The sequence below is a fragment of the Mytilus edulis genome, chromosome 1, assembly GCF_963676685.1.
Source record: "Mytilus edulis chromosome 1, xbMytEdul2.2, whole genome shotgun sequence".
Taxonomy (NCBI): domain Eukaryota; kingdom Metazoa; phylum Mollusca; class Bivalvia; order Mytilida; family Mytilidae; genus Mytilus; species Mytilus edulis.
In genome coordinates, this window is record NC_092344.1 from 19,656,141 (window position 1) to 19,673,933 (window position 17,793).

General features: G+C 30.7%; 1 protein-coding gene across 4 annotated transcripts in view; it reads right to left on the reverse strand.

Moving 5' to 3' along the window:
- The window catches only part of LOC139527047 (calcium homeostasis endoplasmic reticulum protein-like), a 72,934-nt gene that overhangs the window by 53,254 nt on the left and 1,887 nt on the right, over positions 1 to 17,793 (reverse strand). For all 4 annotated transcript variants that reach the window (XM_071322311.1, XM_071322328.1, XM_071322304.1 and 1 more), the window contains exons 2-8: positions 17,584 to 17,736; positions 13,730 to 13,992; positions 11,929 to 12,066; positions 11,506 to 11,582; positions 6,013 to 6,087; positions 2,588 to 2,699; positions 1,193 to 1,243 (exon numbers count right to left, since the gene is read on the reverse strand). In XM_071322311.1, the coding sequence (XP_071178412.1) occupies positions 1,193 to 1,243; positions 2,588 to 2,699; positions 6,013 to 6,087; positions 11,506 to 11,582; positions 11,929 to 12,066; positions 13,730 to 13,992; positions 17,584 to 17,736 (869 nt within the window). The remainder of the gene's footprint in view (positions 1 to 1,192; positions 1,244 to 2,587; positions 2,700 to 6,012; positions 6,088 to 11,505; positions 11,583 to 11,928; positions 12,067 to 13,729; positions 13,993 to 17,583; positions 17,737 to 17,793) is intronic.

The following is a 17,793-nucleotide window of genomic DNA, read 5'->3' on the forward strand; positions in this document are numbered from 1 at the left end:
TATTCAAATGTTGATATTTTTATTTGCCGGTAATGAAAATTAATGATTTCATATATTAAGCCTTGACTTGGACTTTTATCTAATTATTATGCCCTCTAAACAACCTTTTTACTTTGTTTCTAAATAACCTTTTTGCATTGTCTCTAATTAAACAAGATATCTCCTCCCATGTTGTCATAAAGTAAGGTCGTAACAAAGTGTGAAAATGAACTCCCCCATAATTGACCAAACAAGAAGTGCATACTAATAAACAGAACACACTGTCACAAACAACTTGGCCTTGACAAAGCTGTAATAGTTGTAAAAGTACTAGATAGACTTGTCAAATGTTGACATCAAAATTGTCATAACATACATCAAAGCTGTGGTCAGTCCACTAACGACAGAGACATACGCCCTATAGGGACAGGTACTTACAACTTCCTAGATATCATAATTATCCATGACAATTAATAAATACACATCTGACAACATTTGAAGAGTCCTGGCACCAACCATTTTATATGTATTTTATCTATACTAACACAACAGGTTTTGGCGGGGGATTTTCTGGCAAATAAAATTATGCCTTAACAGACAAAGTTATTATCCTAATGCAATAAAAAGGTATATTAAGATAAACACTTCTGGAAAAATATGATAATTGATATTCAGCATTTTTCCACATATCATTCAAAACCATTTTTGTTTGACTTTCAGATATAAAGCTAATATAGCATCAATGCATTTTGATTGCAACCACGATCATGTAACACAGTGTGTCTGTCCCTTTGAAGCATAACGCCCAAAACAACATTATTAACCATGCAATTAACAACATATTAGCATTCAAAGGAAGGAAAGAGCCATGTTTCTGAGGAAAAAAAAGAAATACTATCTGACACTTAGGGAAACTACAGAGGAATACTTATCATATTTACAATTATTTCTTTGTAAAGGAAGCAGTATGTATAATTTATGCCCATGATTGACTTATATTTGATTTTAATTAATCAACAAATTAACATCTCTGCATTAATGTCTTGTCACAGCCTTGAAATTATGTAATTATGTATACCACCTATCTATGAAATGTAAAATGACAATTATGTTTTATTGAGTTCCCTTAGTACCTGGAACTACCATATAAGGTCTGAAATGTAAATCAGGTAAACTTGTCTTACAGGTAAATATAGTACAGCTGATGTCTTACCTTAATCGTTGTGTCTTTGAAATAGTGGTTGGTTTCCCATAGATTCAAAAGCTGCAAATAATAAAGCAACATTATTTATTAAAGATTTTACAAGACAATCAGTTACTTTAATGCTTTGAAAATAAATGGAAGTTCTATTATCTTCTGAATTTCTTTTTCAGTTCAACCAAATTTACAGCATTTTCAGACATTTTCTCTACATGAAGTTTATAATTCTAATTCCACAGCACTCAAAAGTGTCTGAAAAAAGTTGTCCTTGATGTTTTATTATGCATAGATTTTACTCAATACTGATTTGAGCAACTCGTATATAAACCAAAATCTTGTCAAAAAATTAAAATCACCTAAATTTCTTAAATTCTCTGGCATATTTCTAGACACATTATATACCACAATGTGGCTGCTGTGATCTCAGAAGACGATTGCTTGATTTAAGGGTCATAACCCTTATCAGCTCACTGGATGATGAACTGATCCGCCATTCCATCTAAAGCTTCGCACCTAAGGAACGGGTTGGAGCCGGTCACAGGGGCATTAATAGAATGAGTCTTATAAATTCAACAATTTGCTACGAAATTAACCAATTATATTGACAGAAACTTGACTGTCCTCAAATGTTGATAATGTAAACACATCGCATGATGCACTAGTATTGTCTAAATTATGAAATCATGTTAACAGAAGGCTGACCACAGGATTTAGACTGTACCTGTTGTTAGTGTAGCAATAAGTGAACACAACGGGTCCAGCTTAACTGGATAAATTCAGGTGCTAGAGAAGCTTACAACTTTGTAGAAAGCGGTAGGCACTCAAAGGGCATTTTTATTCTTCAAAACTCAAAAATTTATCATTACCCATTTCTTGCAAAGACTTGGACTGTAAAATTCAATAATTTAACTATCTAGATTGAATAATTCAGATAATCCATTGGTTCCATTGTAAGATGTGTGAGTGTTAATTGAAAACATAAATTCTGAACAGATATATTATGTTAAGGAGGGGTATTTGCGAAAAATACCAGTCGAGAGAATGTTAAATTTCACGAGCCGTAAGGCGAGGGAAATTCATTCTCAAGACTGGTATTTTTCGCAAATACCCCTCAATAACATGATATATCTGTTTAATTACACCAAATGTTAATGTACTAAAACGCATTGATGATCGTGACGTTACAAGCGTCCAGTCAGATAGAGTATTTTTTGGCAAATACCACGGCAGAGAGGGTAAAAAAGGCATATCCTTTTAGCAAATACCCCGGCGGCGTTAAAAATGAACGATATTCATTTCATATCAGTAAATTGGTGAAAAATACACTGGCTATTAACCAATCAAAAACCCGGATTCTTACATAAGGTGTAATTATTACTGAAATTTCAATATTTGATTATATTTTACCTTATTCAGTTTATTTTTCCTGCTTTCCTCTAGACCAATGAAAGATTTACAAAATAATGGTATAACAACTTTCTCCAAATTTTCTTTCAGTTCTTCTGCATTCTTTCTTTGGCTATAAAAAAAAAGTTTACAGAATATAGATTTGATACATATATATCTTGTCTATATCATCAGAGATTAATAACCAATTCATGTTATGTCATTAAAATCTCCATTTCACCTGACTTTTTGACATGATCTTGTATGATGCATGTATAAGACAGAACCTTTTAATTTACATAAATTAAGAGTGAAAAAAATACATATGGAGCTGTACCTCTACGCCATTATTACAAATGTATTCATAAACACTTTGCCTGGCTTAATCTAGAAATATTAAATTCATTCTTTCTGTGAAAAAGAAAGTATCATTAGGACTCATCAGATCCATGTTCAGACTTAACCCGAATAATTTACTTATTATATTCTGGTGATCTATGATGGCTCCTAGCGTGAGAGAAAATGGAACACAGAGAGGGATTGAATTATTCGAGTAAGATCAGGCTTTGTTCCATATTCATCTTTCTGTGTGTGGTTTTGAAAAAAGATTAAAAGATCAAAAGACTTTTTACAAAGCATGGAAATTCCTTATTCTTCTGAACATAGCTGACCCGTTTCTTCATTTGAAAAGGTTATCAGAGTGAATTTTCCTCATTTAAGATATACAGATTAGAGTGAATTTTCCTCATTTAAGACATTCAGATTAGGAAATGTAGAAGTGTGCCTTACATTTTGGTTGTCAACAACTTGCTGTTAACAATATTTGGGCATGTGTGTCTTTTTTTGTTGAGTGTGGGGAGCATGAGAATGTATGGGTGTCAAACAGGGTTATGATTTGGGTTAACTAGATAAGATTTGATCTTGAGCAGATTGCATAGAACTTAGTAAAAGTACAAATCTTTTTTATGTTACTGTCTAAATTTTAACATATATTTTGTGATTGCAGTTCTAACTGTTGGCTTCCTATATCATATCAAAATCTACATCTACCATTTAGTGATTTACTTGTAAAAAGAAGGTCAAATAAAATTGATTCAACAAATAAGTTGGTATATAGGACTACTGGAAGGATAAAAACTGGTCTAGACTGAAACAAATGTTCTAGGTATATACAACTTATAAAATAATGTCAATTTCCTTGTACATTTTACACAAATTTGGAAAAAAAATATCGTCATAAATTTAACAAGGATTGACACAACATGTCTTACCAACCAGCTGTAATATTGAAGTCATTTAAAAGGTCACTGAATTCAGGAAATACGGTCAAAATCAAAAGAAAATTTTCTGATCAACATAACTTAACCTGGAAAACATTGTTAATCTGTCATAATTTTTAGAGATACATGCCTATTCGAAAAAATTAAAACTGACTACTGGAGCATAAAAATTAGGTTAAAATGGTCATAAACATCTCACAGAAAATCCAAATATCAAATTTTGTTGAATTGCTATAGCAAGACCACTGGAATTTTGAAACTGCTGTTTTTATGACATATAATGCTCATGGAAACAGACCTATTGCTGAAAACTTTAAATAAAGTTAAATTCAATACTAGAGCATGATAATGTGTTCAATGTGGATGACAATTACTGACTGACAAGTTCCAAATTTATATACCCTCCATACACATGTTATGTTGGTCACCAATGTTAAATATGGGATACAGATTAATTAATTGTCCTTTTTGCTGTAAAAGTTATATTTCAGTCTCAACCTCAATGACTGTCCTTACAAGCAAGGCAAACAAGCTAAATTTAGATTTTGAAATTTCCTTGAACATAATGCTTATTATCAGATGAAAAGCAAACTTGTACCTTTAATAGTAAAAAATAACGATAATTGCATGACTGCACGTACAAATGGGCCTGGTAACATAGTTTTGAATTTATAAAAATGTTGTCTCCTGTATAAATTTTCATATTTTACCACCAAATAAAAATCCTTGAAGTAGATTAATTTTGTTTCTGACACATATTTAGTTATTATTGCAGCTTGATGCTTGTATTTGACACAAGTTACATAATTAATCATGTAAAATTATGTCATTTTAACTAAAATAAAGATTTTAGCATAAATGATAAATCTATTTTTTGTCTAATTTTCAGACTCTTAAAAAAATAGAGAATTTTTATATAAAACACCACTTGCATGCTTTATTTTATATAATTATACATGTTTATATATAATATTGATTTAGTCCTGTCAATAATTACAGGGGTGGTCAGGTCAATAACACTCTGGATGACAAATCTGGTATTTTTACTCAACAAATCCTTTAACAGAAAAAAAATAATTCAAATACTAGTTCAACCAAGAAAATCATTGAATTTAAATTGTTCATACTTTCTGTATGGCTATATGTGATTTATAAAAGAAAAATGTCCAAATTGCAAAATATACAGGTACAAATATACTTAACATTTGAATTGTCCATAACCTTCATTAAAATTCATGTACTGGTATTAGGATAACATATATATTTACATAGCACATTTATTTTTATGCCACTGACTGGGGTTAATATTGTTGTTGACCAAAGAACTACTGGTTTAATCTCAAATCCCATCACATGGTTAAAAGACTGTGTCAGTAATTGCTATTTTAAGCACTTTTGACTTAATCCATGTAATCTTTAAAAATCTTTGGTCATTAACTGTGCACTGTTGCACAATGCAATGAATTTGACAATTAGGTCTCGTTATACAGTAATAAGGCTTTCTATTGTTAACAGTTAACATAATATAGTCTTCGGGTAATCATTTTAAAAAGTCCCCTTTTATTCTTACTGTCGGACTCTTACCTAACATTATATATCCTCTTATTCATATAATATCATTTAATGAAAAGTTAAATTTTCTCTGTTACCATTACGTAATGTCATTCAAAGGAGATTACTGTATATAAACATTCATTAATTTTTGCTCACATTTAATCATATAATTTTAAGAATGGACAAAAAGGTTAGACTGTATTGGAATTTTAGTATATTCTACAGACAAATAATGTTATATGATAATGAACTTGAAATGATACTTTTTTTTACAATCACTACCCTCGCAATTATTGCAATATATGAACATTAAAATATTTCTAAACTTGAAGTATGTCTTAGGTCAGGTTGAAATGTTTGTTGTGAGTTTTGCTCATTGCTGAAGGCTGTACCCATTGTTGTAAACTTGTACATCATTTGGTCTCTTGTAGAGGGTTGCATTGTTGGCAATCATATCACATCTTATTTTTATAAAGTTTACCAGGTTTAACTGTTTGTTATGGGATTTGCTCATTGTTGAAGTGTAGAGGGTTGCCTTATTGGCAATCATATCACATCTTCTTATTTTATATTAATAACCAGGTTGAACTGTTTGATAACATCAGCACTTACCAGTGATGTAACAAATCATTAACTAAATAGATAAGATGAAGTCTTAACTCAAATGTTGCATTTCCAGCTGCAATTCTACAAAAAACAAAACATGTGAAAAAAACATGATATTTCTTAAATGGAAGCAAAACATTTCAAAACACACGAAAATTGACTATAAAGTTAGTAACCCTGTAGGTAAAAGCTATCTATGAAAACATGCTAAAAATTAGCATGATGCAATTAAGGGTTTATTTTCTCTATGAACTGTACTGAAAAAGGTCATATTTAAAGGTCAGGGTTAAATTTTTGCTACATGAATTGTTTGTTTTCTTAAATTTTCCTTGATCTTTTTATGTGATTATTTTCCCTCTCACGCTTCTTAACTTGGATGTGTATTTCTCAGTTGAATAGAATTTGAATGTAATGAGTCAAAAATAGCAATAAACAAATTATCTATAAGATTTCAAAATAAAGTTGAGGTTTCTCAGGTACATCTCATCTCAGTGTAAAGTTACCCTTCTATGAGAGTGAAGTAATTCCTTCACGTTTTCACAAACATAGATAATCCATAATTAAAAATATTCATATTTCTTATTCTTTAAACATCTTTATCACTTTAAAAAAAAAAAAATTAAATGATTAAACTAATCTATAAACATTGGGAGGAAACGTGTAAAATTAACGTCTTCATCCTTCTAATGACATCAAATTCATTGACATTTGCGTTCATTTGTCTTTAACTAATCTTCTTTTAATGTGGACATGTATATCACATGTATATCTTCATGTTTTCCTAATTCTACCACATGGTGTACAAACCATACAACTATAAACATGAAAAGGTCCTCATTGCTCTTTTGAAGGGGTTGTAAGTGCTATAATAATATTTCTTGTATTTCCCAATCCATCTGTCCCTTCATTCCTTAACATATTTCCATTGAAGGATGCTTAGCCAAAATAATATAATAAGTTATATGGTTCACTACTGACCCCCTACAGATCCATAGAGGGTATGCAAAATCCATAGGATATTCAGCCAAACAAATATCATATGGATTTTACTTATCCTCTATCCATCCGTAGAGGGTCAGTAGTGAACTGCATAACAATCTCATTAAAATCTGATGTTCTGATACACTATTCCCCCCCCCCCCCTCCTGTAGCATATCAGAACATCAGATTTTAATGAGATTGACTGCAAAATTTGCACTGCTGCATTTTGTAGCAAGAGAAACAACAAAATAAACATCAATAGATGAAGTCACCATGAACAGTAGATGTGACGTAATGAACCCCCTATGAAATTTACTAACCCCCTACGAATCCATACAGGGTCACCACATTACTACATTGACAAGTTCCAAATTTATAACCCTCCATACACATGTATTGTTATGTTGGTAACCAATGTTAGATATAAGATACAGATTAATTAATTGTCATTTTTGTTGTAAAAGTTATATTTCAGTCTCGACCTCAATAGCTGTCCTTACAAGCAAGACAAACAAGCTAAATTTAGATTTTGAAATTGCCTTAAACAGAATGCTTATCTTCATATGATAAGCAAATTTGTTCTTCAGTAAAAAATATTGACAAATTGCATAACTGCATGAACAAATAGGCCTGGAAACATAGTTTTGAATTTATAAAAAAGTTGTCTCCTGTATAAATTTTCATATTTTAACCAAATAAAATTCCTTGAAGTAGATTAATTTTGTTTCTGACACATATTTAGTTATTACTGCAGCTTGATGCTTGTATTTGACACAAGTTACATAATTAATCATGTAAAATTATGTCATTTCAACTAAAATAAAGATTTTACCATAAATGATAAATCTATTTTTGTTTAATTTTCAGACTCTTTGAAAAAGCGAATTTGTATATAAAACACCATTTGCATGCTTTATTTTATATAATTATACATGTTTATATATTATATTGATTAAGTCCTGTCAATAATGACAGGGGTGGTCAAGTTAATAACACTCTGGATGACAAATCTGTTTTTTTTACTCAACAAATCCTTTAATAGAAAAAATTAAATCAAATACTAGTTCAACCAAGAAAATCATTGAATTTAATTTGTTCATGCTTTCCATATGACTATATATGATTTATAATAAAAAAAAACGTCCAAAATGCCAAATATACAGGTACAAATATACTTAACGTTGGAATTGTCCATAACCTTCATTAAAATTCATGTACTCTGGTATATGGATAACCAATATTTTTACATAGCTCATTTATTTTCAGCCACTGCCGCCAGATCAATATCCCTATGTCGAGGCTCAAAAATAATGTGAACAAGAATGTGTCCATTAAGTACATGAATGCCCCACTCGCACTATCATTTTCTATGTACAGTGGACCGTGAAATTGGGGTCAAAACTTTAATTTGGAATTAAAATTAGAAAGATCATATCATAGGGAACATGTGTACTAAGTTTCAAGTTGATGTAACTTTAACTTCATCAAAAACTACATTGACCAAAAACTTTAACCTGAACTTCGCACTATCATTTTCTATATTCAGTGGACCATGAAATTGGGGTCAAAACTATAATTTGGCAGTAAAATTAGAAAGATAATATCATGGGGAACATGTGTACTAAGTTTCAAGTAGATTGGACTTCAACTTCTTCAAAAACTACCTTGACTTTTTAACCTGAAGCGGACGGACAGATGGACAGACGAACAGACGAACGGAGGCACAGACCAGAAAACATAATGCCCCTCTACTATCGTAGGTGGGGCATAAAAATCCTGTTATTTCTTTACTTGAAGCAAAACATTTCAAAACACAAGAAAATTGACTATAAAGTTATTAACCCTATAGGCAAAAGCTATCTATGAAAACATGCTAAAAATTAGCATGATGCAATTGAGGGTTGATTGAAAAGGGTCATATCTAAAGGTCAGGGTTAAATTTTTGCTACATGAATTGTTTTTGTTTTCTTGATCTTTTTATGTGATAATTTTCCCACTCACGCTTCTTGACTGGGATGTGTTTTTCTCAGTTGAGTAGAATTTGAATGTAATGACGTCAAAAGTCTACGTCTTAAGTCATGCTAAGAAAAATAGCAATAAACAAATTATCTATAAGATTTCAAAATAAAGTTGAGGAGGTTTCTGAGGTATACATCTCATCTCAGTGCTAAGTTAACCTTCTATGAGAGGGTAGTTATAATTCCTTCACGTTTTCACAAACATAGATAATCCATAATTAACTAACTGTTCATATTTCTAATCCTATTAACGTCTTTATCTCTTTAAAATCTGATGTTCTGATACGCTTTTAATGAGATTGACTGCATAAATCGCACAGGGGACTTTCCTGCTGCATTTTGTAGCAAGAGAAACAACAAAATAAACATCAATAGATGAAGTCACCATGAACAGTAGATGTGACGTAATGAACCCCCTATGAAATTTACTAACCCCCTAGGAATCCATACAGGGTCACCACATTACAACACATTTAACCAATCGCAATGTCATAATTGACCTGCAGTGCAATAACTATGAATATGTAGTATTATTAATTCAGAAATATAATTGCTGTAGTTGAACAATGGACAAAAATGTAAAATTATTTCTAATGATTTAGTGATATATACAAATCATGCTATCACTATTTGAAATGTGAGGTGTATTTTTTTTTGTGAAACCTATTGTGATGCAATTTTCACAATAATAAAAACATTGTAAAAATTTCTGAATATAAGTTTTGAGAAAAAAAAAATGATTGTGATTTTAGTAAAATCTGCATACAGATAAATGTTCTATATAAAACAATGCAATCCACGCAAAGTCTCAAAATTCACAAAATTTAAATTAATCAATAATTTATGAATTTGCAGTATAAAATGCACTAAATAATATTTGCAATTTATCATTACTGAAAAATATAAATAGACTACAGTCAGTCTTATCATTCAGTTAAAATTATAAATAGGTAACTGACATCCCTACTGGGTTGATACCTACGGAAAGGTATTTAACTTTAATCATATGCAATTACAACGAATTGAACAATAATCTATTTATACACATTTGTTTAAATTCAAGACTATGGAAGTTAACAGATTATTCTACACAAGGATAAGTGGTCTAATATCTATAAATAAACACGATACAATACTATCGTTATCTATATGACACATATTTATTGGCACCTGTATACAAAATGAATGTTTTTTAAACACCTACTTCAAAATTTTAGAATATAATGAGACTACAGACTTGTACATGTAGTGAAATTAAAATTATACAATAACTTCCCTCTAAGGTTAATGCAACATTGCACTGAACTTTGACACTGATATCATTTAAATAAAATTTACTTTTTGACATTTCAATTTTCCTTTATAAAACTGATAGTACTGTAATTATTGTGGGTTAATTCAAAATATATGTTTACAGAAACTAATAATACTACTGTACTCAAGGGGAAACCTTCACTTCTTTCAAGCAGTCCCAAAATATCTTATCGCTTGAAATATTGTTCTGTGAGGCTTTTTATAAAAGGCCAATGAGAAATTTAGTTCCTATGCGGTAGTAAAGATAGTTAGCCACTCAACTAGAGTTCACAAAATATTAGCAAAACAGGTTTTAAATGGTCGAACACTGAGCGGAAACCCATTGAGATATTTAACTAAAATTCATAACTTGAACAATGATCTATTCTTACGTAATTGTTTGAATTCATAGAATATTCTATTTTAGGAAAAGTGGTCTGATATCTATTTATAAACACAATACAATAATAGCTAAGCAAAAACCTGATATAAATAGCTTCAGGGATTTTTGTGTAAAATCCAATGACTCTTTTTATCTTCAGATATAATTATAAAGTGATGTAACATTGTGTCTACTGATTTTTCTATCGACATTTAAATGGTTTTTGTGTGAAATAATGCATGACTTTTCGAAAAATGCTTATGTCAGCCTGCTGAGATTAGAGAACATGTCAGAAAATTGATTAAAAATTAAATTAAAAAAAACAAAAACATAATAGTGACACTTAAAACAATATTGCCATTAGTGTAGTTTAATCTATCACATGTTAACAGTTTTTATTATGAAATAAAATTATAAGCTTATGAAATATCTCCACAATTTCTAGAATGTACCGGAACAACAGAAAAGCTTGTGCTGAACAAAATCACTATAACTAAAACAATATTGCCATTGGTTTATCTGTCATATGCTATCAGTTTTTATTATGAAAATTAAATTATAGGCTTATGAAATATCTACACATATTAAATCTAGATCATTCTAGGACAAAAGAATAGTTTGTGCTGACCAAAATCACTATTTCTTATTAATGGAAACAATGTTACATTATATAGAACACTGTCCATAGTTATTGCATCATTCATATTTTAGCTGAAATCACAATAGGAAACACCGAAAACAAACTTACGTAAAATTTAAAAATATTTTAAAGTATTCTATTGTTCTCCAGCCATCCTTGGAGGACACCCCTATCAGATAACTTACCTGTTAAGAAGATATCTTGACATCAACTGACAATGTTCATCTGTGATACATCTTTGGAATATCCATACTTTACCATTCTGAATGTAGAACATAAAAATATATTTACAATATGATTTCAGCATTACTAATTATGTATAGTGGATTAAGTCTGTTATTCAAGTTCTTTTCTTTGATACTACATTTGTATATTACCTTAACCAAATTAATAATGCTATTTCATTTTACTGTAACTTTAGAAATTATTGCATGCATTTATCAATGTGATTTTTGATGAATGGACAAAATGCTAGATTTATTATTGCAATTTTAGGGAAAGTTGCAAAGAGATAAATGTATCAGATATCAGAATGCGAGTTCTTACTATTGCGATATTCACCCAGTTACATTTTTTGCAATAATTCCTGAATCTTCAGTATTTTTTACCTGAATTGCATCTTTTGTACATGAGTCTATGATTGGCTGGACAGCTGAGCCTACATCTTCGAGAGGAATCTCACATTTGTCCGACAGTTCCTGGAGTTCATCTTCCTGGACTTTCTCTATACCTTCATCTATTTGCACCTGTTTTAAACAAGAGTGCACACACTGAAATGTCTCTTCTTCTATACTAATCATTGATATTATGTTGATAGACCTAAGCATAAAGCTAAGCTTTAATACAAGTGTCACATAAACTTAACATTAACCAAGATAACTAAACAAAGACCAATGAACCTTGAAAATGAGATCAAGGTCAGATGAACCATGCCAGGCAGACATGTACAGCTAACAATGCTTCTCTACAACATATATAGTTGACCTATTACTTATAGTTTAAGAAAAATAGACCAAAACACAAAAACTTACCACTGTGCAATGAACCGTGAAAATGAGGTCATGGTCAAATAAAACCTGCGCGACTGACATAAAGATCATAAAACATTTCCATACACCAAATATAGATGACCTATGGCATCAGCTGTATGGCATATAGTATTAGATAAAAAGACCAAAACTCAAAAACTTTACTTTGACCACTGAACCATGAAAATGAGGTCAAGGTCACATGACATCTGCCCGCTAGATAGGAACACCTTACAATCATTCCATACAACAAATATAGTAGACCTATTGCATATAGTATGAGAAAAACAGACCAAAACACAAAAATTTAACTATAACCATTGAACCATGAAAATGAGGTCAAGGTCAGATGACACCTGCCAGTTGGACATGTACACCTTACAGTCCTTCCATACACCGAACATACTAGCCCTATTGCTTGTAGTATCTGAGATATGGACTTGACCACCAAAACTTAACCTTGTTCACTGATCCATGAAATGAGGTCGAGGTCAAGTGAAAACTGTCTGACAGACATGAGGACCTTTCAAGGTACGCACATATCAAATATAGTTATCCTATTACTTATAATAAGAGAGAATTCAACATTACAAAAAATCTGAACTTTTTTTTTCAAGTGGTCACTGAACCATGAAAATGAGGTCAAGGACATTGGACATGTGACTGACGGAAACTTCGTAACATGAGGCATCTATACACAAAGTATGAAGCATCCAGGTCTTCCACCTTCTAAAATATAAAGCTTTTAAGAAGTTAGCTAACACCGCCGCCGCCGCCGCCTGATCACTATCCCTGTCGAGCTTTCTGCAACAAAAGTTGCAGGCTCGACAAAAAACAGTTGTAGGTTTTTAACTAACCAGTAGTTTAAAATGTAACATATTTATATCTTCATTATCATAAACGAAAGTAAAATGCAAAGACAACAAACAAGAACACAACAAATAAGATTTTAAGTCCCCCACTATAGTCAATTAGGGCATAAGTGCTACCCTTGACCATCTATCATTCCATCTTTCCGTCTTTCCCATTTTGATAGTTTGAGCAGGAGCACTTGTGTCCTCAGACACATTCTTCCAAATACTTCAGTTTGTGATGGTAAATTTAAAGTCATTTATTTCAAACCTTATAGTACTATTGACATAAGAATTGATTACTCCTTAACATGTATACAAAACTAATTTCATAATATTCATTAAGCTGAAAAATAATCACACCATACCACATGATATACATGTACTTTTATTTGGTTTTTTTTATTAATTTCAGTGATTATTTAATATCAAATTGTCTTGCGCAATGAAACATTACCTTGAACTTATGAAACTATATCAAATTTTATAAGTATGTACTTTACAATATCCTTGATATAGTTGTTTTTTACCTGTTGTTGTTGCATCAGGCTCTGATACTGAGCAGCTAAATTCTGTTCACTTTGTTTGATCTGCTGGTCGTTGACTATTTGCTGCTGAGCTATTTGCTGCTGTAAAGCCTGGATTTGTTGACTTAGCTGCGATGTCTGCTGGGGCATTGGCTGAGGCATTGATGTATTGGGTTGCCATGGTGCTGGTGGAAGAGTCTGATGCTGTGTAATCACTTGTTGGACGATTACTTGCTGCTGCGCTAATGTCTGCTGCTGTTGGTTTACTAAAGTTAAATAGGAATAAACTTTAATAGCTTGACAGTTTGACTGAAAGATCACTGACATTTTTATGACATGTTTAATTTCTTGTAAAAAATCAAAAAAATACTATTGGGCAATAAAGAAAATATGCAACAAATCGAAAAAGAATAACCTATTAAAAGCTTAGGTCCAGCAAATGTTGGTTACAAAGAAATAACTATTTCTCGAACATTGTTACATGTACTTGTTGTTGTAATCTATGTTTAAATATGACAGGAGTAGGTGTGGAAAGGTTCTTATTTGGCCTCTAATATCAGGGATAATTTTTATCTCAAGATAAAAGTGTTTCAAGTTGATAAAAAAAACATACAAAAACATATAATGCAAAGATTTTCGTTGATTTTTTTTTCAAATGAGACAATGACATTTACTTGGACAAATGAAATAAATAGAGATTTCTGAAAAATCTGACAAAATCTTCTGGACTTCAAACAATCTAAGGCCTTGTAAACATAGAGTGCAAGGTTGAACAAACTAAATATCAAAGTCATATATGTTGTATGTTATGAAAAAACAACAATTTAATTTACTACAAGATCTCTTTTTGTCATCACATGCAAAATTTAAGCTTGAAATAGGGTCCATATTTGTGCCTTTGTAGCGGATTCAATTAAATGTGTTGATAACAGCTAGTTATAAAAATATTTGAATAGGAATTAAAGGTAACAACAATGAAGACGCAAATCAAATCTAGACTCAAAATGCAAATTTCACTCAAAAGATTGATTAACCTGTTTCCATTATTTTTGATATATTCAGAACAATTCTAATTAAGATAAATTGTGTTGGTTTGTCTCCTTGGAAAGTCAAATGGACCTTTTCTTGCTAAAAAATTAATGGTTTTGATCATTCGACCAAGGAATCATCATTTTTAACAATATATAAGAAATGTATTAAACATACAGTTTATGAGGGGACTGCGTTATAATCCTTTGTTAGCGAAGATAACATTTTTTGGACATGGTGGATCTTCGGACTGAAGTGTGAGAACAAACTCCAAGAGAACATTTTGACAAGTGTCAATGAGACAAAAGGAGAGGGATGCACAAAGAAAGAGAGTTTTGTGTCCCTCAATTAACTTACACAACAATTATCCTGCTAACATGAAAGTATCATTATCCTTTAAATTGGACCACAAGTGTCTTTTATGGGCATATAAAGAATTGACTGACATCAATTTAGATAACAGAATCAAGTAATGAATGTGTAGTAATATCAACCTGCATTTAGAGTGATCTCTTTAATCTGGCAGGTTACATGTATCAAAACTTGTATTATCATATGGATAAAGTTATTTTTTTATACAATTTTTTTTTTAATTTATAGAGACACTTGTTTTTACCATATATAACATTTCATTTACAAAATTGGATACAAGGGTGAATGTAAATAAAAATGCTACAAAAAGATGTTCATGTATCTGCAATAAATAAAGTTTCAATAAACTGTTGAATGAAAACATTTATTTCTACACTTCATTATATTGCTACATGTATTATTAGTTACATAGTGTGCTAGTGACCTAATACGGTATATATGGGGTCAGTAAATTCCATATGGGGTGAGACTGGTGACCTATCAAAATTAGTAATAAACTCATCATAGATACCAGGACTAAATTTAGTATATACGCCAGACGCGCGTTTCGTCTACAAAAGACTTGTCAGTGACGCTCGAATCCAAAAAAGTTAAAAAGGCCAAATAAATTACGAAGTTGAAGAGCATTGAGGACCAAAATTCCTAAAAGTTTCGCCAAATACAGCTAAGGTAATCTATGCATGAGGTAGAAAAGCCTTAGTATTTCAAAAATTTGTAAACAGTAAATTTATAAATAGCAAGTTAGCATTAAGAAACTACTTCCATTGATCCTACCAAAAACAGATGCCAACAAAAACAACTTGTAATTTTAAAAATGTTTTATGAATTTATTTCAATCTTAATCATCAATTTCTTCCTCTGTTGAAACCTTTAAGAGTTTTTCTCAGTACCGTTTTGTTTTTATAAAGGGACGTAACACCACTACTAGCCGTGTATGATATAAGCCCCGCCTCCCTACTAACCCAATATCAAATATACACGGTCTTCACGCGGACGCTTTTAACCAATCATATTCCTAGAAATGTATAGGAGGTAAGATATTTCTAATTTGTGTTTTTCTCCTTCTGAGATGACACTTTATAGAGAGGGAAATTAACAGTTAGTTTGTGATGATGGCGTCAATGCAGACACTTTATAGGGCGGGAAATTAACAGTTAGTTTGTGATGATGGCGTCAATGTAGACCTTTTCAGAATAGTATCAACAATGTCTCACTTCCAAACAGACAAGACTCTATACATGTAAACTAATCCGTTGTTTTAATATTAGTTTCAAATGCATCTAAAAAATAAAAGTAAATGTAGATTCCTCATTTAAATTCTTGTAATTAAATTATGACTTTTCATCAATGTGTCTGGACCACATTATTTGATTTATAACTATCATTGATCCTATGATTTTCTTAAAATATGTTAAGACATATCTTAAGAGTATTTATATTTGAGTAAGTAAGTAAGTAAATTTTATTTAGATTCGGCATATATATACATAATAACAGAGAAAACATGAGCTCTGGTGAGCTCTTTAACCGACTATCACATAAAAAAAATGATATTTTTATTGTATTCTATTTTCTTTTAAATATGAACACAACTTCTAAGAAAACTATTAATTTATATTAAAGTCAAATGCTATTTACTCTAAAAATGTTTTTAGTCTTATAATATCATTTGCATATTTTTTAATATTTCCCTTTTTACTAATTCTAGATGTTTTCATACTCCCTCTGAGATGACACCCTTAGAGTGAAATCAACAAGTAATTAAGAGAGGTGTCAATATCAATAGATTAATTAACAAATTATGTCTATCATGGTGTGAAAATTATTTCCAATTATATATCTCAAATAAACAAGGCTTTGTTTTTCATGTTATCAAAGGATTAACCCATATTTTTGTCTGACCTTTATCAATTCGATAATTCTCATGAGAGATCAAATAATTAAACTAATGCAATCTTCAAAAGATTTCTGATCTCTTCAAATAAATGCATAAAGAGGAAGTCCTAGGGGGAATTAAAATGGACTAAGAATATAACAAAAAGAGTTCTTTCACCTGTTATATAACTTTTCCTAAACCTGTGAAAAATAATAAAGTTCTTTGATCTATGCGATCTACAGTTTTAATTCTAACAGTTTTGGATTAACAAAACAAAACAAAAGATATTTATTAATAATTCTATGTTTAATTATACAAAAATACATTGACTTCATTATAAATTATGTATCTGGAATAAAATTCTAGAAAGACCTGTTCAATTTGTTGTTTTGGCATTTGACATCAAACTGTTCTATAAATAATGTTGAGTTTTTTTAAAATTTGCATTCAGTCAGTTTTCTTTGAGAAAATATATATTTTACTGATTGTTCTATGACAGATTTAACAAATTGATAAGTTCTTATTCAAGAGACTTTTTCTAATAACAACACAATTGCTCTTAACCTATGTATCAACTTACCTTTAAATTTATAATAGTTATAGTGTTCTCCACCAAAAAGAAAAGAGAATTTAGGATTGTCTTTTTGTTTCTGTTTTGTCATCTGTTCAAATTCGGGTCCATTTCGAGCAACAAAGCTTGCCAATTTGTCTATAATATTTTTTAATTCAAGTTCTGAAAGGAAAAAAATAGTCATTAAATAAAAATGTTAAAAACAATGGTATTGTTGAA